Source organism: Oryza glaberrima, chromosome 2 (assembly GCF_000147395.1).
Source record: "Oryza glaberrima chromosome 2, OglaRS2, whole genome shotgun sequence".
In the NCBI taxonomy this organism is placed as follows: domain Eukaryota; kingdom Viridiplantae; phylum Streptophyta; class Magnoliopsida; order Poales; family Poaceae; genus Oryza; species Oryza glaberrima.
Window position 1 is genome coordinate 26,555,947 of NC_068327.1, and position 23,673 is coordinate 26,579,619.

Genomic DNA, 23,673 nt, shown 5'->3' on the forward strand with positions numbered 1-23,673 from the left:
TTGGTACAAGTATTAAAAATAGATGATAATGATTAGAGGAAGTGTGTGATTGGTTGAAAAGAAATGTAGATGAAGAATAATGACTGTGTTTGTTTGAGAGAAGAATGTAGGTGGAGAAATAGTTTCATTTTGACAACTGACCTAAAGGCACAGTGATACAGTCAATGACTACAATATCTTTCTGCCACCCAAGTCATTGCATTGTCTTATGGCAGTTCATGATTTTATTCTCTTCCTCAAGGTACGTACGCCAGTAGTAGATCTACGTGCCGTTGCTAGGGAAAAAAAACCAATAATTAGCGTCGTACATATACTTTAGAATAGAAGTCCACATTATTTGGACAGAAGTGGTCCTAATTCTCTGCCAGGATAAAGTCCTAAACTTCTCGTCCAGTTTAATCTACGGAGACAGTTCAAACTGGCTTCAAACTGATTCACGTTAGTTTTACGTCATGGTGATCCATATATATCCCACTAACCGTCGTGGACTTGATTTGCAGTATTATACTCTGCACAAATCCAGAGCAGATATCTTTGAGTATGAGTGACGAAAATGACGCTCGATGATTAGGACTAATTGCTACTGCTTAGACCCATATGTAGCTCGACGAACATCCATTGAAAATGCACATGGAAAAGGTGCATATATACATAGGGCACTCGATCTTGATAATAAAGCTAGCTGAAAAAGACAAGGTGCACTATCGATATCAGATCAATTCTCCTTTGGAGAAGTAATGTAAACATGCACTTTGCAAGGATGGATATTGCAGTACGTTCTCTTCCCAGGAAAAAAACTAGGTTTGAATAATTTTAGTTACTCCTATGTTGCATAAGTTAATTTCATAAGTAAGCTCATAGAAGATTGCCTGCAGTGTAAAATTGAATTAAAAAAATGGCCGGCTCATGTAAATCATTGCGAAATGTCCACTATTTTTGGATAGCGATAAGTTATTCTATGCTACCGAGTTTACCCTATGCAAAGCTTCTGTCTCAAACTTTTAGAGGTCGGGAAGGATGAGTTCCGAAGGCAGCGGGTGTGTTCGGCACCCTTTTCCCAATCCCTCTCTCTCGTTTTTCGCGCGCACGCTTTTCAAATTGCTAAACGGTGCGTTTTATGTAAAAAGTTTCTATATGAAATTTGCTTAAAAATTTCAAATTAATCTATTTTTTAAAAAAATAGCTAATACTTAATTAATCACGCGCTAATGTACTGCTCCGTTTTCCATGCATACTCTTCTAGAACGGGAGTAGCGAACACACCCGGCACCCCCTTTTCCCAACCCATCTCCCTAGTTTTCCGTGCGTACGCTTTTTAAACTGCTAAACGGTGCGTTTTTTACAAAACGTTTATATAAAAAAGTTGCTTAAAAATTAAATTAATCTATTTTTCTAAAAAAGAATTAGCTAATATTTAATTAATCACGTGTTAATAAACCGTTCTGTTCTACGTGCATAATATTCGAGGCTGGGAACGGACAGTAGCGAACACACCCTAGTCAGTATTGTAACGCTGGGTCCGGTGATGGTTTCAGAGGTGAGCAGCAACACAACGTACGGCCTAGCTACTTAATCCCCCGACCCAAATACGCGAGGGGCAAAACGGCAGAAATTACCGTCTACCCTTGCAAATTGCGGTCACCAACTCATAACGCGGCTCGAGAAGCGGGCCAGGGAGGCACCAGCTACTAGCTACAGCCTACAGGCGACCTCTTCCCCCTCCCTTTGCCTCCCCCGCCGCTCCCCGCGCCTACAGTATTTATGCGCCCTCGATCGCACGATGTGCGCTTAAACCCCTTTGCCCCCCCCCCCCCCCCTCCTTCCCCCTGCCCTCCCTCTCTCTTCCCCGCGCACGCTACGTTCGTTCGCTACGCACAGCGCCCCCACGCCACGCTTCGGTTCTTCTACTGGTGCACAGCACAACCGGGGCGGTGAGCTTGATGCATGGCGGAGTCGCTGGGACTGGGAGCGCTCTGCCGCGGCGGGGGATGGTGCTACGCCGCGATCTGGCGCTCCGACCGTCGCGACCCACGGTGAGTCAGTGAGCTAGCTCTCGGTCTCTACCGTAGATCCACTCGATCGGTGCTAGCTAGGCTGCTAGCTTTGCCTATACATGCGTACACACGCGATTCGAACCTGGTAGTAGGCGTCGGGACTATTTCTTTTTCCGCTGCATGTTTCATTGGATAACTGGAAACGGGAACGGACGATTTTTTCGCTCCCAACCTTCCTGATTTTGGGCTTCTGATTGCCAGTCCGGCTTCGTAAATTGTTCGTCATGCTTTTGCGCCGCGGTGCTTGATGCATGTGCTTTTGATAAAAAAAAATGAGACATGGCCAAGCTTTGTGGTACTGCATGTCACACAGATGAGCAACGGTTTTGTAGGAAAATAGTACCAGCACGATTTTTCGAATTTCGAGTGCTCATTGAGATCTCAAGAACCTTGCAGTTATGTTTGGGAAATTAAGATGGCTGCACTCTTCACTGTCAGAAAATGATAACACAATGCCATCTGACGTCTGAACTCTAGTTTTCCCGTATATGCTCATTTCTTACACTGAGCCTACTGCGATTTATGCACAGTCTTCAAGAACTTTCTTCAGGCCGGAAGTAGCGTATACCCACTGGCAGTTTACTGTTGCTACCTTCCAATTTCTGCCTGTAAGCTACTAGTGTGCTAACCAGTATTCATAATTCTTGTTTGTTTTCACTTGCAAAAAAAAATATTTGAGGAATTTGCAAGGCAGTGCTAATTTACTGATACGTGTGCCAAAGTTCCACAGCACTAGTAGACGATAATTTTTACCCCCTAGCCCTTTTGACCACAATTGTGCTTCACTTTAAGCAGGGCTGTAAAAAGTAGGTTTTTTTTCCTCCCTTTCCTAGACATAATATGTAGCTCCACCAAAATTGACAGAAAGATTGTCTCCTCTTTTCTTTTTGGACACATTGCAAAAGTTAATCATGCATCATCAATCATTTTTTTGTTGTGTTTCTTTGCTTTTATTTCCGTATGATCTATGCAGCTTTTATATCTTCTTTATTTTTGGGTAAGAATCAGTAGACTCGATCCTTCCTGCTCTTTGGTAATCCAAGTTCTTACAGATGCTTAATTTGATGTGTAAGGTTGCTTACGATCGGTGAGTTCCACAGTGAAGATGGTACCCGAAATGTTGTTGAGAAGATGCTTAATCAGGTCCATGTTGTTGGAGAAGGGTATGGCAAAGTTTTCCTTTCTATACTTTAGTGAGTTGAACCGTTGGAGCTCTTCTATATCTGTACTATGCCTGACATTTTGGTTGCTTGTACCGTGACCACGGCCAACTATATGGTACAGATTTTCCTTTCAAACTATTTTAAAGGAATTATTAACCATTTTCGGAATATTGACTTTCACAAATCCGCCTAACTCTTGCCTCCCTAAGTGTTTGACTTCTACTACTTCATTGGGGTTGTGGTTTTTTCTTTCTCTGAATTCCTTTAGGATGGTTTTACCCTCAAAGATCAACTACTTACTGATATTGTGTCATCTTTTGTCTCAGCATCATAGGGAGAGCTCTAGTAAGTGGAGAGTGCCAATGGATTTCTGATACCTCCTTTAGTTTTGCCCAGACAAGTGATGCAGATAACCAAGACTTATTTCAGGTACATATTTCCTATCCTGTTCTTCCTTTATTGGGTTCTATTTAAAGTCACAATTCTACTTTTGTAGACGGTGTAATTTAGATTCTTAGACTCAAAGGCTCATGTGTGTTGACAAACAACACCGCATGGTTCATTACGTAGAAAGGCCACACGAATTCAAAATAATATTTTCACTTGGCATAGATCCAATTAACCCTTTCAACTGTATTCTTAGTTCATTGCAGAAAATAAGATGTTTCTTTATTTTAACAGAAGAAGGTTACCTTCTTGTAGGGCTATACTTGGTGGCAGCATCAGTTCCTGTGTGGAATAAAGGTTTGTGATCCTTTGTTATAATTGGGTTTTAATTTTTTTTAATGATAATTGAACAAAGGATATACTACTACTAGCTTTAGACCAACTTGGAGAAGAATTTGGTTCATTATACCTGACTGAATTGACATATATCTACAGACTATTGCAGTAATACCTATTGCAGATCTTGGTGTCGCACAGTTTGGTTCCATGCAAAAGGTTGGTATAAGTTGACAAATGCAATTAATTTTCATAGCTATCCAGTAGAAATGGCCATTTTCTACGGTTTCAAAAAAAAAAAGGCCATTTCATGATTATGGTACCGTTTTTTTTCATTATATTTTGTTTTCAGGTACTGTAGAATTTCTTTTACATGAATTCATTTAAGCGGCTATTTTTTTATCTATACCTATTAAGAAATATCTCTCTTTTTTGGGTTGGAAATTGTTTAACAATTTGTGGTGTTGTAACAAATATATGTTCTGTATATTTCCTCATTGGCTCAATATGTTATTTTGTCATTATGGATCTGGACAAGCCAATATGCTCCATTTCTTACTAAAACACAATTTTCACATTTACCAGATTTCTGAGTGCTTGGAGTTTCTGGCTCAAGTTAAGGGCATATTTTGTCAGAGGGAAATCGTTCCGTGGGATCTTTCTGCTGAAGAAATTCAAAGAAATGTTCTCCCATATCATCAGCAATTTCAACTCAGTTCTCTAAGTAGTGCAGATGGTCTTACAAATATCAAGACTGACCCAGAAAACAAGAAACTTCTGGAGAACTCAGCAAGTGTAGAGTCTCTACGTAGTTTAGCAAGTTTTTCAAGCAAATACTCTCAGAGTTCTTCAAACGGTTTCACCTCCTATGAAAGCTGCAACAGTATGAATCCTCATATAGTGGCCATGCCAGTGAACTCCAAATCAATAAATACGGTGAGAGCATTTAATAGTACCGGAAAATTGCTGCAGCACAATATTGGTTCAGAAAACCCACTACAGATTAAATTCTGTCAACATCCTGATTCTAATCTGGCAAGTGCAACAGACGTTTTTTTAAGTTTGAACAATCTTCCGAGAATAGAGAACGAGATATCATGCCCACCTAACAAGCTAGGATATTGCATACAAAGTGAGAAGCCATATAGTTTTCAGAGTTCATTCTCATCTTGTTTTTCTGTGGGTGATGAGCTGAAGCCAATTTTATTTGACAGTGCCACTTCTTTTGTTCAGAATGACTTAATGCAAGAGTTCAATCTCACTGGATTTACTTCTCAGGCTGATTCTGCGGTTCATGAGTTACCCAAACAAATTCTAGGGGAAACAGCTACTGGAGCATTATATTCTGACAGAAAAAGTAACAATGGAAGTTCTGATTTGCTGGATGGTACAATATTTGATCCCTTTGTGCAAGAATGGTGCGATAACAATGCCTTACTAGCAGGAAACACTCCCCATTTTGGGGCCACTACCGCCGATTCTGTTACAGAACATGCAAGCAGTTATCCATTGTCAGTTGAAGAGAGGAGCTTGTTTTCAGAATCTGTCTTTGAGGAACTACTTGGTGTTAGTGGCAATGTGAATACGGATGCACCGGGTGGTTCAGCTGTGGTGATGGCTGGTGATCCATTAGTCGGTCTTGTCTCAGGCTGTCAATTGCCAACGTACACTCTTCAGGACTCTCTTTCAGTGTGCAAGCCACAACAAGAACCATCACTGGATTTCCCTTCCGGTAGCGATACGTCTGAACATGTGCCAAATGGATCATCAAAGGTGATCCCACTGTCCCTAGGGGCGTTGTCCATGGACGATTGTTGCAGTTTGAACACGGCACATTCCAAGGTCAGCCAGGTTAAAAGGCCTGAGGAAGTGAAGGTAGTGAAGAAAAGAGCCAGACCGGGTGAGAGCACACGGCCAAGACCAAAGGACCGGCAGCAGATACAGGATCGTGTCAAGGAACTACGTGAGATAGTCCCAAACAGTGCTAAGGTAATCAGTATTGAATTACATTTTGTTGTGCCTAGGTTCATGGAAACTGACTGAGTTTTGTTGTCTTGTGCACAACAGTGTAGCATTGACGCTTTGTTGGACCGAACAATCAAACATATGCTCTTTCTGCAAAGCGTAACAAAGTATGCCGAGAAAATTAAGCAAGCTGATGAACCTAAGGTATGCCATGCTGAACACTGCATATCTATACCTTACACAACATAAACTATTCCAGTTATGCTTTAGTGCTTATCCTGTCTTTCTATCATGTGAAGATGATCAGCAACAAGGATAGTGGCGCTGTCCTGAAAGAGAACTCAAGTGGTGTTGTCTTGAAAGATAACTCTAGTGCTGGAAGCAATAATGGTGGTGCCACTTGGGCCTATGAGGTTGCAGGACGGACCATGGTTTGCCCAATAATCATCGAGGATCTTTCACCACCTGGTCAGATGCTTGTGGAGGTATTTTTCAGAACTAAGTATAGTATACTGCTCTTTTTGCACGATGCAGAAATTTGAAACGATCTCTTTGTTTTCTGTCCGACAGATGCTTTGTGAGGAACGCGGATTTTTCCTGGAGATAGCAGACACAATTCGGGGATTTGGACTGACAATCTTGAAGGGCCTGATGGAGCTCCGTGATGGCAAGATCATGGCTCGATTTCTCGTCGAGGTAGAGAACAAGATAGTAGCTTTTTTGGCTTTGCTCTTTCTATCTTCATTATTTGCGTGCTTATTCTGTTGTTTGGCTTTGCAGGCAAACAAGAATGTTACTAGGATGGACATATTCTTGTCACTCGTTCAGTTACTTCAGCAAAATAGCCTCAACCGATCCTCTGACCAGATTTCAAAGGTCATTAGGAATGGGGTTCCATCGTTTGCAGAGCATCAGCAATCTCCAATATCAGTGCCGGTTGGCCTTGCAGATAGATGACAGATTAACAGTGACCACAGACACTTGGATTAGATCAGATTAGGAGGCATCAACTGAAAACATTCAGATTGCTGATTGCCGCTGGAAGTTGACTACCAAGGGGTAAGGTTTGTTAGATATGATAAGTTTAGAGGATGTAAAATATGTGCATTGCATCATTAAGAGATATTCTCTCCATTTAGTGTTGGTCATTCCAAGATGTACAAATACTAAACAAATTTAGGAATCAGGCTTGTAATCAGAATTCAGGACACTGTTGTGGGTGCATGCTGTTCTGTGTGTAGTGATTTGTTGACTTGTTTTTTCCCCTTTGGTGTGCAAATGACTTCCCTAATAATTGCATCGTCATGGCTGGTTTTTTCTGGCGTGTATATGTTATCATGAGCAGATAACCTTGTCCTTGATCTCTTTCTCTCTTGTATTTCAGTGTTATTACTCTTTAAAGACCAATCGGAAACAGGAACGAGTTCAGAAGTTTCCGTGGAGTGTTTGATCCAAAAGTAGGAGAAAATGAGGACCATCAACACATACACTAGGCTGATGGCAAAGATTTTAAAATTTGGAGTTTATTTTGATTATTTTTCCCTTGTAGTATATTGTTCAGCCTTGACTTTAAAACCACAAAGAATAAGTATATAACAGTTTACTATAAATAATATTTTTAGTTTACTAAAAATAATGTTTTTAAGTTACTTTTGAAATTTTGTACGGCTTATCGGTTATACCTAAACCGATTATATAAACAAAATATTAGTTCACCTAGAAGATTATTAGTAGTTTATAAAATCTCCCTTCGCTCACCTAGAAGACTACTTCACCTAGAAGAGAATATTATTCTGCCAGGGCAGAAAGCAGAGCGATAGAGTTAAAATACATTTCCTGCCGCTGGCCCTTGTTGACACCTTGACTACGAAATGTATGCGCTTGCTGACGACGTCTGCTTACTTGTATTCGAATCCATGATGCAGTGCCCGTTTAGGAAAGCTTTTCTAAAGTCAAAAGCTCCTCAAAATCCAAAATAAAAAATTAAAAAAAAATCAGAAGCTCTCTAGTTTCGAAGTTTGCTAATCAATCAGCAGCTGAATCTGAAGCTCCTGCCCATCACGTCGTGGCACGATGTAAGCCTCAAGTCCTCCTCAAACGTGAGTAAGGCCCAGTAACTCGTGGCGTACGAGGGCCCAGAAAGCGAGTCCGGCCCATGAGGGGCCCAATAGCCCGCACGCTCCTTCCATCTTTGACCTCGTCTCGTCTCGTCTCGTGTCGCCTCAACCCAACCCCGTCTCCTCCTTCCTTTCGCCTCTCATCTACCCCGTCGCTCTCACCGTCGCGTTATTTTTTCGCCCCCCATCTTTGAACCAAACAGCCAACCTCCTCCTCCTCCTCCTCCTCCTCCTCGGCCTCGGCCTCGGTTCCTCCTCCCCGCCGATCCCGCCGCTATAAATCCCTCCCCGCCGCGCGGCTCGGAGACGCGCTCGCCGCTCGCTCGCTCGCTCGCTCGTCGCTGCTCTGTTCCACAACCGCCGGCGGCCGGAGAGGGAGGGAAAGGAGAGGGAGGGAGGGGGGAGGCGGGGGCGATGGCGAAGCTGTACGTGCAGGCGGTGCCGCCGCCGGATCTGAACAGGAACACGGAGTGGTTCATGTACCCGGGCGTCTGGACGACCTACATCTGCATCCTCTTCTTCTCCTGGCTCCTCGTCCTCTCCGTCTTCGGCTGCACGCCCGGCATGGCCTGGACCGTCGTCAATCTCTTCCATTTCGCGGTAATCCTCCCCGCCTTGCGCCACGTCCTCCATTCATTACCATTCCCGTCGTCATCGTCGTCGTCCGTTTTGTGAGTGCCACTACGCGCTTGCTTTGTAAATGGTGGGGCATGAGCGGGGTCGCCTCTGTGGATCTGAACTGAAGAGGAGGAGGGTGTGACGGAATTTTCGATATAGCTGTAGGTAGTGTGGAGCGCATGGTTGTGGATGTCCCGTGTAGGTGCTTGTGCTAAACATTTTGTTGTGTGTGTGTGCTTATGCTCCTCTCGTTTACATGCCGTATTGCCGTATTGTTTGGTCCCAAATTTAGTAATTGATTTACATAGCCATCAGCATTACGGTATGGTTTAGGTCCATCTACCTGATGGTATTAGTTTTGGCACTATCAGTTGCTTGCAGTGGACATACACTGAAATCCTGTGCAGCCATGCGGTCACATTAATGTAGGTAGGGTTAGTACTTAGTAGCTTATTATACCAGTTTCAGGGTGTCTCCTCCCAGTTCAATATAAATTTAGTTAGGTTTTTCAGAATTTATAACCAAAAGCAGAAGGGGAACATCTGCCGTGTTTCCATTTCGGTACTGAATTACCGACTGCGATCACTTTCTGTGAATGGATAGCTTGTCCAAATGCTCCCTCAGGTGCCCGCTGATTCAACGTAGTTGGTTTTATAAACTTTGGTAAGGGGCTTTGTAATCCATGCAATGTGAAGTTAAAGTGCTAACCCATAAATATTCAGAGTAATAACAAGGCCACTTCTATTGTGAGTGCCGTGCTGCGGTAACATGTAGTTTTGCATTGAATGATTATGTTGTTATATGAGGGCTATCCAAACATTGTTGCGAATCGAAGCTCCTTTAGCTTACTTACATTTATAAATGGTTGGATTATTATTTTTACACAAACACAAGTAAAGCCATTGACCTGTATATTATAGGGTTTGTTCATTGATACTGAGTTTTTGTTACCCAACTATTCTCTTTGCATTTTCGTTAGCATTTCTCTATAGCATCGGATGATACCTACCGTGTCCAATGATTTCCCACTTAATTGAATAATCTTATGTTTCAGATCACATACCACTTTTTCCATTGGAAGAAGGGAACACCTTTTGCTGATGACCAGGGAATGTACAACACATTGACTTGGTGGGAGCAAATGGACAATGGCAAACAGCTTACTCGCAACAGGAAGTTCCTTGTTGTAGTTCCTGTTGTCCTGTAAGTATTCTTCTATTACTTCTTAGCATCCATTTCAATTATACAAACTTATTGGCGGGCACTTAGGATTTAGGAGCAATAACAGGCAACATGTACTCAATGTTTCATTAGCCCACTATAGCACCATCATGATAGACTTGGAGCTGCTTATTTGCATATATTATGATTTCTGTAAAGTCAATTCTGAACGAAAGGCTCCAATCATTTTACATTGTTGTAATATCTTTTCTAAGCCCATTTGATGCCACCTAATGTTAGGACATTTAAGTTGTTTCACTATTTTACAGATATTAGAATCGGTTAATGATTATACATCCTATGATGTAGTCAACGTCTGTCTTAACGGTAGTATTCCACAGTTCTGTGCTTGAGTTCATAGATATATCTTATATACACCATCTGAATCGGATGCAGTTATACTTGTACCTTAGTACTAAATAAAAGTATTCTTCCAGTTTATTTTTGCTGTTTGACCATCATAGTTGCTTGTATGACCCCAGTTAGCCTTTTGGGAGGGAGTGTTTCAAATAAGTAATTGATTTGAACAACAGCTATATGCTGCAATGAAATACTTGATCATGTAGGTAGTTGCACAACCCTTATATGATACTAGTCTCTTTCCCAGCTATTTCTAGATAGACATAAATCACTGGGCTTTCGCAGATTTTTAAGAAAGTGGCACATTTGCACAAGTAACTACTCATGCATTTAAAAATTTAGACATAATTTGGCCCATCAGAGGGAATAACATGCTTGTTTTAGCTTTCTTGAGAAGTGAAAATAAAATCCTATCCAATTTACTTGAGCCTGCACTTCTATACATTTATGTCTTTTTAATAGGGCTCTAGCTGAACTATTATGAATTCTCTTCAGCATGAATTCAGCCTGTCCATGAAAGGCTAACTGCAATGATCACTGTAAAAAGCCTCTCGTGTTTGAGGTTTTGTATTGTACTTTTCATAGCCTCAAAGTAGCATCACCTCCTGTTCACTGATGACAATTATGATTTATGTTCTCATTTTGGCCTGATAATCCCCATCTTGCTGCTAAGAGACGAGTTGTATTCCATCTTCAGGCACTAGTTCTTTAAAAAAATGTTTTAGAACAGATTGTTAAACTTTCAAAACTTGGACTTCTAATAACATGATACACCAAATCATGTGGAAATGATATAACTAGATTTGTCCCCCGAAAAACACTGACATCGTTGGATTTTCCATAAAGGTCTCTGCTAACTTCTACATGAAACGCCACTTCTCTAGTTAATGAAGAAATGCCTGCTATATTTCACCATCTGACTGGAGTTATGGAGCAGAATAGCAGTTGCATTTTTTTTTTAGATAATGGAATTCATTTCGGTCTTTGCTTTAGAAAATCTACAGCCAGTTATTACAGAGGTTTCAGGACAAATGATTGCGAATTATAGAATCACAGCTTGATTAAAAACAAGAAAACTACTTAAAATACCACCTCAAATACGGAATTTCCATAGAAGACAGAGAATAGCAGATTATTAATGCCTTACAATTTTCATTCACTGCAATGATACCTAGTCAGGGTGCAATGAGAAAAAAGCCATCTTTATTTTTAGCATTAACACCAATATTCCAGTTACAGAAGATACTCCCTGTCTTCAAATACTTTTTACTCGATATTGTTCATCTTCAAATTTTGACCACTCATCTTATTTGGAAAAAATGGCATATTAACGAAGTGTGTTGCATCCTACTTACAGTCACGAAACCTCCGTACATCATAATCTAACCATTCAATATTTATTGTGGTCAAAGTTAAAATTTTACTAATCAACAGTGACATATTCCAAACCGGAGGTAGTAGATTTTTGGAATCAGTCTGAGGCATGGCATATAGTTGAATGCTTTAGCTGCATTACCAACAGTGATTCTGTTGGCTTCTGTACATTGCTCATGGTTAATGATATTTGCACACATGGTATTATAACTGTAGAACAGTAAATATGGACTGATGTTTCATGTGACCTCTTTATTTTTCCTGTTGCAAATATTTTCAGGCACTGTGAATAGGCATCCTAGGTCGTTTCTCGTATTCTAGTCTTGAAATAGACAAGATTTTAGTGCCTAATTCAGATGCTGTTATGCTGTCCTAATATGCTATGGGTTAGTGTTCATATGGGGTAAACACGGCCAGGAAGATAGCGGGGCGGCGACGGCTACTAGGGGTAAGAGTAGGACTTAGGTTGGGGAGACTAATTCTGATTCATTTGTTAATTAGAATGACGATACAATCCATCCTTATACAGCTGGAGGAAAAGACCCAATCTAATCTCAGGATAGGGCCTTGACCCCTCGGCCCACTAGGCCTCGACCCCTTGGCCCCTACCTATGACAAATATCTTTAGAGAAATATAATGCAGAATCAACTATTTTCTCCATGATACATAGATATGTAACGATACCTGCTGTGTGGTTTTATACTTGTGTCTTATGTTTAAGATGCTTATTATGCATCGCTGAATGCAGTGGTAACCATTTTGCTATTTTGTCGACAGGTATTTGATAGCTTCACACACTACAGACTACCAACATCCTATGCTCTTCCTCAACACCCTTGCAGTCGCAGTGCTCGTGGTCGCTAAACTACCGAACATGCACAAGGTCCGGATTTTTGGAATTAATGCTGGGAACTAGGCAGCAGGATCCTTCAGCAGACATCTACCTATCTTCCTTTCCAGTTCATCTGGCTCATCAGAGTATCAAGGAGTAGAGCTTAAATGTTGTTAGCTGATGGGTTGTGATCGTTGTATAGAGAGATGCTCAGAGGCTGAAAACGATGCTGCTGTATATCTGATGTACACGAATTCTGTAGACTCTTAACGCTGCTATATGCTTTGATACAAATATCTGTCAGTTGCTGCATGTAGAGTCTTGTTTTCAGAACAATACCTTCATATACTTGTTTTCAGAACCATACTTGTATGGTTCTCCAAGATAGGAACACAGTGCGGGTCGCGTCAAACGCACAGGTGATGGGAAATTATTTCAAACAGTTGTGGTTGATGTAGCTTTGCACAGGGCAGCAGTCAGCAGAAGTGCGACTCTACAAGACACCAAAAGAAACACGTTTGCTCATCTGGCACGATGACATCAGTGCAACTCAATTTAGATTGAGTTGTTTCGCGGCATCCCTAATGTGTGTTACACGAGGGCTTTTTTGTTTTTGTCTGGTATAAGAGAATCCTTCGCCCGAATTGCTCTGTCAAAACAAGAATTTCTTCCTCTTTCGTTTTCGGTAAAAGCTGAATGCTTGAGCCGACCGCAAAAGGTGGGAGACGACGCCGGCGTCCTGCCGCTCCATCCACCATCCGCACAACGTGCTGCAACGTCCTGGGGTGGGTGAAAAACCGTGGTGAAAACTGAAAACCCCGTGCACCGAATTTTACCGGCGGCTTTCCTTGCTTCCATACGAAGTCTATGATGACTCAGGGAGAAACGGTGAGGACTTGGCAACAGTGACATCCACTACACCGGCATTGTCGTCCGCTGATTTGGACCGCTGTCCCGGCCGGCCTCATCAGCATCAGCCGAACCCAACCCACCTTTATTCCCATACCGCTCACACGCAACAGCTGAATCATTCCCCGCTAGCGACGTGGTATATTTTCCCCCTCCCTCGGCCTCTGATTTTATTTTTGAACTTTTCAAATTCTTAATTTTAAAATAAACATTTTCAAGATTTAAACTTTTGGCCATGTCAGGCAAGCTGGCTTGACCAAAAGATTCAGATTTAAGAAATAAGTTTTAGAATAGTTTGTTTGTAAAAATAACAAATTCAAAATAATAAAAACTCTCGGTGTCTCTCCTCACCGGCGATACTCACTGCTCGCCCGACCAGCGTGAATGGAATGGCTTTTTGCCGCGGTACACCGCGGGCGGGGTCCGCCTGAGATTGCGGTGACGAAAGGGAAACGCGGCCTTTTGATGCCATATGCCACCACAGTGCGTGGTGCTCCCGTCTTTTTATCAGGCGAGCTCCCCTGAACTGCAGCTAGCGGCCTACCAGCAGTGAGTCGGTCGATGGATGGATGGGGCATGATAAAGCGTGCGTTCTGGTGTCTGCACTTTCCACTGTTTGTTATCAATGCTGTGCGTCGACCAGGAACACAAAAAAATGGCACAATTAGACCCATCTGGGGGGGCAGGAATTTGTCAGCAAGATTTGGGCTCGCAGGATAAAATCTCGCATTTCAAACTGTACTTGTATAGAATTGCTTAAGCCCATTACACACGTAAAATGACAATGGGAGGGGAAATGTTACTGCAATTTGTGAGTTTCAGGTAGTACTAGCTGACATCAGTTACTTAATATTCCTTTTATTCTAAAATATATTAACCAAGACATATCTTTTTTTGAGAATTACACAGTACCCTACCCTTGGGCCGGCAAATCCTGGCACAGACGCCTCGCTGTCAACGGGTACGTCACCTACCACTGAAAGCACAACGCAGTTAAATCCTGAAAAATTCGTTTCCATGGGGAGTCGAACCCAGGACCTTATATGCTACTGAGACTCTTGTAACCACTAGGCTACAGGCCCTTTCGCAACAAAGATGTATCTTGATATTATGAAAAAAAAACTTGTTTAGACTCGTAGTGATATAATCTATCTAATATAGTATTAGATCATTATATTTTAAAAAGAATAAATACTATTACTATGTTGTGAATGAAAAGCTATGTTAATTTCAGGAGTTTGCAATCAGTACCAGACTACCAGTAGGGATCTTGTTGCGGATCATGCAGTGGGTTAGTGGCACACAACTCCACGCTACTACCTCATGACCCATGTTCTATGATTGTGCTGTTGCATGAACTGTTGTCATGTAGCCGAACATAAGCAAATGGATGGCAGCGTTGCGTCACGTACCTGCGGACGCATGCATGCCGACCTTTCGATCATGAGACGAGCAACCGGCCGGCACTGTGTGCACACAAGTAGGAGTACCGCTGCACGCGTGCAACACATGCATGCCTTTTTTTGTGCTTGCAAGGGAAGCCTCTGACCTGAACAGTACAGCTGAACAGCCCTGAGCTGCTGTGCATGCTACCTCAGCTCGTTTCGAGATTGTCATATTCACTGTTCGGATTGGTATCCGGCCGGTTAAGGCACCGAGTTCGTTTGATGTTCGTTTGGTAGAAGATGTGGATATATAACCGGTTCCAGGTTTTTGTCATTTATATTTTCTAGTGTTCCACTCAAACATGTACCAAAATTGAGTTGTTGTTGTCGTCAGCCTTGGTTTCTTTAGGACTCCCTCCGTCCTAAATTATAAGACACCATATTTTTAAAGAAAATCAAACTCGGTATCTTTTGACTAATAACCATACTAATCATTTATATGCTAAATATTATGCATATTATATCATTATATTTATATTTTAAAGTACTTTCATGTGATGTTAATTTTATATTTATTGGGAACATAACATGGAATAAAGTATATCATTGTTTAAAAAAATAGTATATGCCTTATAATTTGGGACGGAGAGAGTATATAACTTCTTTCTGTTTTTGGAAAGGTATTTTGATGGGCATTTCAATTAATGCTTTCTTTTAATATCCAATACCCCTCAGAATATTTTTTTCCTCCATATATCACCTAAAAAGTTATCAGAAAATTTTAAAAACTTTGTAAGATCAAAATATCACTCCATAAACATAAAGTTTAAATTCGTAATATAAGTAAAAACAAAAATAAGAAACGCGATTGCATGTTTATGGAGGGGATGCCCCATTGAGGGTTATAAAAGACTTTCCCAATCATTCCTTTATTATGTGTTTGGTTGGAGGGACAAGAAGGGTACGGTTAGAGCGAACCCATTTTTCAGAGTATTTGATTTAGGACATGTGGGATGATATGATCCCTGAAAAGAAATATTTTCTCTAGATCCGGGTCAATTCCATACTTAAAAAACTGGTAGACCAATCCAACTCACTTTCTCTTTCTCATTGACACGTAGACCACATCATCCCATTCTCAAGAAATAGTACCATTCCACCTCATGCAAATTAAACATATATGTGGAACCATCCCATCAAAACACAAAGATGGGTTAGATTCGTTCCATCTCATTACTAAACCAAACACACGCTCTAGACAATACAGGGATCATCAACAGGCCGGCACGCTAGATTAGCTAGGGTGATCCAAGAAGCAAGTCCGAGCGTTTAGAACTGAAGACGGTGTTGCAAGATGCAACGAAAGTTTTTCGGTGGTGGGGAAAGAACACAACACTGTATATTGCTATAAACGTTAAAGGCGGCAATAAGGTAGTCGATGCGTCAAAGGGAGGTGGTGTGCAGGTCAAGGATGGAGGCATGAGGTAGGGAGATTACAGCAAAGCCTCATCAACACTGTACTTTGAGAAAGGGAGGTTAATTAGGGACTTAGGGTTAAAGAAAGGAGGGAGGTGGACTATTGGATCTGTATCGAATGGTCCAGGATTAGGTATGCTCGTATGCACATTCTATAACGTTTTTCTTTATTTCTTTTTTGGTGCGGGGTAACCGTATAACGTCATTAATTTGATAGTGGATTAATTAAAAGTTATCAAGACTAGAAAAATGTCTTTGTGTTGCAACGGATGAAAACTATTTTAATCATGAGCTGTAATTCTGATCGTCTCAATTTAGCATGCGAGTTTATATATATATATATATGAGTCTCGTATTTCCAAAAGCGAACGAACTTAAAAACCGACTCATACACAGATGACGTACCAAAGTATGGCAAAAACATCTTCAATTTTTATAATAGTAATTTTAAAAGCAAACGAACTTACAAACTGACTCATACACAGATGACGTACCAAACTACCGGCAAAAACATCTTTAATTTTTATAATAGTAAAGATAAAGATATATATACTTCCTCAGTCAAAAAAACAAACATAGTATAAAATATGGCATATCTTTAGTATTATGAATTTAAGATATTTAGATTTTTTTATTTTAGAACTGAGAAAGTAGGTTTCTAACATTCTGTTGCCGGCCGCTTACATGCATGCGTATGGTGATGATTGATTCGTCTCTTACAGCTGAGCACGGAAAACAGTATTGCCTATTAATGCGAAATATTTGTTAAAAAAACTTAAAAAATAAACTAAAATGATTTTTTAAGAGCAACTTTTTTATATTAACTTTCGCAAAAAAAAATTGCACATTAGCTACTTACTAGTAACACAAATGTACACTAGCTGCGCATTATCATATACAAGTGATCGACCAACGCATGCACGCTTGTATGCAAAACGAACAATAAATATTACAATTAATAGGCAACGGCCATGACTTAATCTCGCTTGGCCTGGCACAGTATTAATCAAAGTATAATGAGCAGCGGGGGTGTGTAACTGATGGTAATATAATTAATATAACAAACGTTATTTCTCAGCACAGTAACTTATCCAGTGTGGTGTATATATATATAGTTCATCATTTCAAGTACTCCCAGACAGTGCCAATCGGACGGCATAGATACTACAGGGAATATGCATGATCCATTTTCTTAGCTTTCTTATTTATGAAATACTTAAATATGTCATCTAGCTTGATTATGCTTAATGGATGAATGGATTAACGGTAATGCTTTTTGAACTTTTGAACGATGTAATTTTTGTAAAATATTTCATAAATTTCTTAGAGAACTTTATAAAAATCAATCTTTCAATTTTATAATAGTTAATTCATTCGTTTCTACTCTTGAATAATTATCACAAATCATTTATCTATTCAACCATTCAGCACAAAAGAACAAAAATATGCCATGGAAAAACAATGCTAAAAATAATAGAAGTACATTGTAGATTTCTAATGGCCACAAGAAATAACTTGTGTGAATGTTAGATCATAAATATTGAGACGATCGATAATGAGAAATAAAGGGAAAGAGGAGATAGCATTATATAGTTGCATGTGCCTTATATTGTGAAATTAATAAAGTGAAAAAACTATGTAATATATATGATTTTTTTTTTCAGTGGAGTACGCACCAATCATCAATTTTTATGCTAGCTATAAATTAAGTATCTTACACCATAAAAATCAATATCATTTTTTGGCAAAAATATGACAAAGTACTTTAATTTGCCTCTTTTTTTTTACTTCATATTATAAATTAGAATCGTTGCTCAAAACTATCCAGAATGTAAAATGGAGATATGAAAACTATAATACTCCTACTTATTTTTACTTATGGATGAAAAAGCATTCACAATGCTATTATTTTACTAATCGAACCTAGGTGGAAGGGACATACTCCCCCCCTAATATAAGATATTTTGATATTTTGCTTATATTGTTTAACCATTCGTCTTATTAAAAAAAATTAAAATTATTATTTATTTTTGGAACCTTTATTTTTTGTGACTTACTTTATTATTCTAAGTACTTTAAGCACAACTTTTCGTTTTTTATATTTGCACAATTTTTTTGAATAAGATGAGTGGTCAAACAGTGCAAGCAAAATGTCAAAATCTCTTATATTATGGGACGGAGGGAGTATAATTTAAAGACTACTAGTGTAATACTTGTCGACCAAATAAAAATACTTTCACAACATTACAAATTTATCTATTTACATTAAAATAAAGTTATCAGGAACATAAAATTATGTGATTTTCATCCTGACTATATTGAAAAGCCGACACTGTCAAATCAAAATGAGTAGAGAGGACAGGAAAGAATAATACCAATTTTTTAGTCAATAATGTAATAATACTATGTATTATATTATTCTAAGAGTTAGAAAAGCTAGCATTGAGGTGGCTAGAGTTTTTTCTTTTTAGAGGGTGGTTCGAAGTTTCAGGTAATTTGACATTATCTAAAATCGTAATTAAGCAAAGTAACCTAATTGAAACTCTCTACAATATCTGTTTTTAGAATGAAGGATTTCTTTTTCAGGATTCACTAAATGAAGTGAAAACACCTGTAAAATTTCAACGTTTTTTTCACCCTTTTGGATCGATCAGAGAGTACGTCATGGTTACGATAGCTAGATGCATTGTAGTACACCACTAGCATACTAAACGTGAAGCATGGGTGAATGCATGGTGGTCTGCTATGGCTAGGACTGTAGGACATGGTTGCACTTGCACACACACCCAAATGTAGCATATCTTATCTTCCTTAATGAGTGTAGTGCTACAAGTAGCAGCACACTAATTTATTAGGACGGCCAAAATGCAACCACAAGGTGGACTGGTAGTATTCGGCAGCCCCGCATCCCTAGGAGAATGTTTTCCCGGGCCCTCCAAAGAATGGTGCTAATTGCATGGCTAAAATATTATCAATATTTTCAATTCCTAGCTAGCGCCGTACATCCAGGTAGAAGAAGCTACACATGGCCGCGTTCGTATGTACATGGGCATAGTGAAGCGGTGAAAGAATCATTAGGTATAGTATATGGCAACTTTCTGGTATGGGCAGTTGAACTTGCATCCGGGGAAAAAAATCTAGAGTAAAAAAAGCCCAGCATACACTCGTTGTAAACTTGACAAAAGAGAGATCTCAAGATACAGTATGAGTGCAATTGTGCAAAGGCAGGGTGCAAGCATGATGATGGTGATGAAGAGTTAGAGGAGTACCTATATATAGCTTTTTGGCCCAGAAAAATAAATATATCATGGTTTGTAATAGGATAGTACAAATGACCATGCCGTGCACTAAAACAGATGGCCTAACATATGATAATAGTACCATGTGGATGGAAGGTGAGAGAGAGAAAGAGAGAAAGTTAAAGTAGGGGCGTCTGTCATACATACTCGCGCCATGCCGGCCCTTCTTCCCTCCTCTCCTCCTAGCTCCCACTAGTGGCTTTCATGGCTGGAAGATTCTTGCCTCTGGGATGATGATGATGATGAGAGACGATTCGACATCTCAGAGAGTAGCTAAGCCTACCTGCCACAAGAAAATAGTATAGCACAGAGTGCGAGCGAGCGATCGAGATGACAGATCGGTATATATACAAATCAGCATTTGCATGCAGGAGAACATAATAAAAGGATGGCAAATATAATCAATATATTAATGTAGGAGTAGTTGTAAACGACAGTAAATTAATAGGAGTATTATTACAAGCTGTTCCTCAAAGTTACTATCATGGTGTATAAATGAACTTACTGAAGCCACCATAAAAAATGACTGTTGCTAGGTGCCCCTCTAACAGAGAGCATTGTATGCTAAAGCACCAGGCCCCTCAGTGATCTATGTGAGCTTGGTTTAGGACGCATATATTGAACTATGCACCGAGTTAACTGGAGGTATATCAATGTGGTTTCTGACGACACAAGTGGCCATTAATTCTGTATCTCTAATTCCCCATCGATTGAAATTTCTAACATGTCACCTGTGCCTGCATCTGCAAGATGCATGCCATGCAAAACCAACACAAGAATTTGGCCAATCAATCGGACATATGCAACTAACCAACATGTTGTTTGTTCAGACTACATACAGTAACTCAAACGGCGTACGTACCGTCCGTGGTGGACACACACACAGCCATCAAAACTAAAAAAATGATAAGAGTATCATGCTTCAGTGCAGATTCTACATGACATGATTAAATCACAAAATGAGAGATTGATTGGTGAATAGATCAGCAGCTGTATAATATCACCAAGTTCACCACCCTTAAAAATCTGTGTATCCTGCTGTGTTAGCCAGCCCCCAAGCCGATAATTAACCACACACACATGAACAAACAACAAAGAAGCAACACCATGAAACCGAAAAACCAAACAAAGCAAAGAGAAACAAAACGCCATATGTAACACTAATCACCACAAGCTTATTAACCCCCCTTGTCTCTATCTCGTTTCTCTATCTCCACATGCTGCTAGCTGCTGACCACCACGCGTGCATGCATGAGCCATGCATGGCGGCGGCGGGCAAGCAGTAGCAGCTCGCACCACCTTACCAAGAACCGCCGCCGCCGCCGCCATTGCTGCTGCCGTTGCCGATCATGCTGCTATTCCAGAACCCTGGGGCCTCATGGCCACCGATGACGCCGCCGCCACCACCTTGGTTCTTGCCGTGGTCGTACTGATGATCGCCGCCGCTGTTCGCGTCGCCAGCCGCGGCGCTCACCACCGGCTTCAGGTCCTCGAAGGGGAACAGCAACCTGCCCGCCGCGCTCTCTTGCAACCCAGCGCTGCACGCGCCGAACACCCCGGAGCCGCCGCCTGCACCCGCGCCGTGCGTGTCCAGGGAGAAACCGAGCACGGTCTGAGCTTGTTGCTGCTGCTGCTGCTGTGGCGGCGGTGGCATGCGGAACTCGCCGAGATGGAACCCCGCGGCTGCGTACTCCGCCGGCATCCCTAGCGGCGCCATCTGCGGCAGCGGAACGTAGCAGCCGGTGCTCCTCAGCAACTCCATCGCCGAGAACGCGCCCACGCTGCCCCTGCCACCGGCGCCGTTCGCCGCCGCCAGGTTGCCTCCGGGGTTGCACACGCTGCTGCTCTCCAAGCTCGGGAACGCCGTGAACTCCGGCGGCTGCAGGGCGCGGCCGCGGTGGTGCGGGAACGCTAGGTTGAGGTCCTGCGCTCCCTCGTGCATCAGCTTCGGGTTCTTGGCCGCCAGCCCCACGGGGACCGAGCCGGACACCGCCGCGGAGGTGGAGGCCGACGCGGCCGCCGACGGCACCACCGAGGACGACGAGCGCTTGTTCTTCCGTGAGCCGCCGCCGACGGGGACGTTGCGGAGCGAGCCGCCCTCCGTCCAGTAGCGGCGGCACGTCTTGCAGAAGTAGCGCGGCTGCTGGAGGCTGTAGTTGTTGTAGTAGCAGAACTTGGTGTTCGTCGAGTTGCACCGCGGGCAGTTGAGCGCCTTCTCCTTCTGCGGCCGCGCGCGGCGCTCCGTGCCAGCCCCAGCTCCGGCGGCGCCCGCGCCGGCGGCCGCTGCAGCCGCCGGTGGGGCGATAGGCCGCTGGGCGCTGGCCGCCGAGGACGGCGGTGGCGGTGGCTGATTTGAGCTCCCATTAGGATTTGGATTTGCACCCATCAGCATCTCTTCCATGGGCTTCACTAGCCCTAGCCCCTGGTGATTGACACATGTCGTTGCACTCCATTAGATGTTGCAATTGCAAGTATCAACACAAACCTAGAACTAAGTTATGCAATACTAGACAATTAGCAAGAACCAAGAAGCAAGAACATGTAGTATATGAGAGACGAATGGGGGAAGATGAATGAGCATGAGGTGTGATGTGAGCTAGGATCCTTATGGTGCAACAAAGAACCAAGCAAATGGATACAAAGCGAGATTAAAGCTAGAAGAGGGAAAGGTGAAAGATAGAAATAAAGCGGGAAAAAAAAAAGCAAAGTAAAGATGAGAGAGAAAACACACCACCACACAAAACACACAACTTTGTTTGTGCTCTTGTAGGGTTGTGTTTGTGGCGTAGCAGTACTGCTGCTGCTGCTACTACATCATCCTCCAAGACATGGCTACTCTTTTGATGCAAGGTGTGGGCTTGAGGAGAGAGACGAAAGGGTGAGGGGTGGAGAGAAAAGCCATGAGGAAAAGAGAGATGAAAAGATAAAAAGGAAAGGGAGGATAAGAAAGAAAGCGAGGAACAAAGGAAAAGAAAAGCGGTGCGTCGTGTGCTCCTTTCAAGGATTAAAAGGGGAAGGAGAGGAGGGAGCAAGAGAATTAAAAGGCCCCAAACAACAACAACAAGAGCCCTCAGCTCGAAGCCAATGGAGAAGACAGAAACTAACCCACATACACACAGAGCGAGAAGAATATGGCCGATCCGTGCATAGATCTGCACAAAGAATAAAAGGTTGGCCATGGCGGTTCCCAAGAGCAAACAAAGCCGAGAGAGAATAGAGATCACCGTATCCCACCAGAGGAAAAGCAAGCGCCAAGATCAAGGCACAGGCAGATTAAACAAGAAGGATCGACCAAGAAACACCCACATCAACAAGATCCAGAAGAAGAGCAGAAGCCAAAATCGACCCGGCCGGGCCCCCGGTGAGAGATCTTAATTGTAGACATGTCGCCGGTGTTGCATGCACCGATTCGAGAAAGGATCGAGCGCAGATCAGCCGCCGCAGCTTAATTACCTGATGCCAGTGGGCCGCATCCATGCAAGAAGAATCCCAATTGCTCGATCCTCGCCAACGATTTCTCGCTATCAACACAAGGAGAAGAGAGAGAGGCAAGGAGGATGAGGAGCTCCTGGATGTCTCGAGTAGCTAGCTGCAGGCACGAGTCAAGGAGAGGAGGAATGTCTTGTGGATGGCCTCAATGGAATTGCTCTCCCTCTATCTCTCTCTCTCTTCTCATATGTCATGAGATAGTGGGATTCTTTTCCCAATATTTTTATGTCTCTTGGAGAGGAGAGGAGAGAGGACGGATGTGAGGGAGGAGGAACAGCAAAGGAAATTGGTGCAGCAGCGTGCTGTGCTTGCCTCCGTTTTTGGTTGTAAATTTTTTGTTCTGGCTGGCTGGTTGAGTGTGCCGCCACCTGCGTGCGTGGGCCGTTCGCAAAACCAGTCGGTGGGAGTAGTCAACCTAGCGAAGGAAGCCGCAGGCCCGCAGCCGCGCAGGCAGGGGGAGAGAGGCGCGCAGCCCTACGAATGATGGTCCGTGGGGCCGTGCACGTGCGTAGGACGACGCGCCACGTGCGAGCCAAACCAACCAGGGTGTTTTTAGCGCTTAGCAGTATGAAGCTGCGTATAGATACTTGAGGAGGGGTACAGATCAGCTCTCAACAGCAACGGGCAGGATCAAATTCATTGCGCTTTTAAATATGACTTGGCTCATCAGTGCTACCTGCTTTTAGG

The 23,673-nt window shown here is 42.2% G+C and overlaps 3 protein-coding genes across 5 annotated transcripts; 2 read left to right on the forward strand and 1 right to left on the reverse strand.

The window, feature by feature from the left end:
- The first annotated feature begins 1,815 nt into the window (after positions 1–1,815).
- Positions 1,816–7,469, forward strand: LOC127762264 (transcription factor LHW-like). Of its 2 annotated transcripts, XM_052286709.1 has the most exons (10): positions 1,816–2,033; positions 3,128–3,217; positions 3,544–3,646; positions 3,920–3,961; positions 4,100–4,159; positions 4,526–5,929; positions 6,008–6,109; positions 6,205–6,390; positions 6,476–6,601; positions 6,686–7,469. In XM_052286709.1, the coding sequence occupies exons 1-10, from the start codon at positions 1,945–1,947 to the stop codon at positions 6,860–6,862; spliced, it is 2,379 nt and encodes a 792-aa protein (XP_052142669.1). In that variant the 5' UTR covers positions 1,816–1,944; the 3' UTR covers positions 6,863–7,469. The 2 variants fall into 2 exon arrangements, with proteins under 2 accessions (XP_052142669.1, XP_052142670.1); XM_052286710.1 differs by lacking the exon at positions 1,816–2,033 and having other exon boundaries at positions 3,197–3,217; positions 3,899–3,961; positions 6,686–7,465.
- Positions 7,470–8,346: 877 nt separating this feature from the next.
- On the forward strand, positions 8,347–12,740 carry LOC127762265 (uncharacterized). Its single transcript, XM_052286711.1, has 3 exons — positions 8,347–8,622; positions 9,695–9,843; positions 12,374–12,740. The coding sequence occupies exons 1-3, from the start codon at positions 8,437–8,439 to the stop codon at positions 12,510–12,512; spliced, it is 474 nt and encodes a 157-aa protein (XP_052142671.1). The 5' UTR covers positions 8,347–8,436; the 3' UTR covers positions 12,513–12,740.
- A 7,728-nt stretch (positions 12,741–20,468) lies between these two features.
- LOC127763042 (dof zinc finger protein 2) lies at positions 20,469–23,341 on the reverse strand. 2 transcript variants are annotated; one of them, XM_052287617.1, is made up of 2 exons: positions 22,951–23,341; positions 20,469–21,919 (listed from the first exon to the last, which is right to left on the reverse strand). In XM_052287617.1, exons 1-2 carry the CDS (start codon positions 22,972–22,974, stop codon positions 20,798–20,800), a joined length of 1,146 nt encoding a protein of 381 aa, XP_052143577.1. In that variant the 5' UTR covers positions 22,975–23,341; the 3' UTR covers positions 20,469–20,797. The 2 variants fall into 2 exon arrangements, with proteins under 2 accessions (XP_052143577.1, XP_052143578.1); XM_052287618.1 differs by lacking the exon at positions 22,951–23,341 and adding an exon at positions 22,229–22,465.
- Positions 23,342–23,673: the final 332 nt, after the last annotated feature.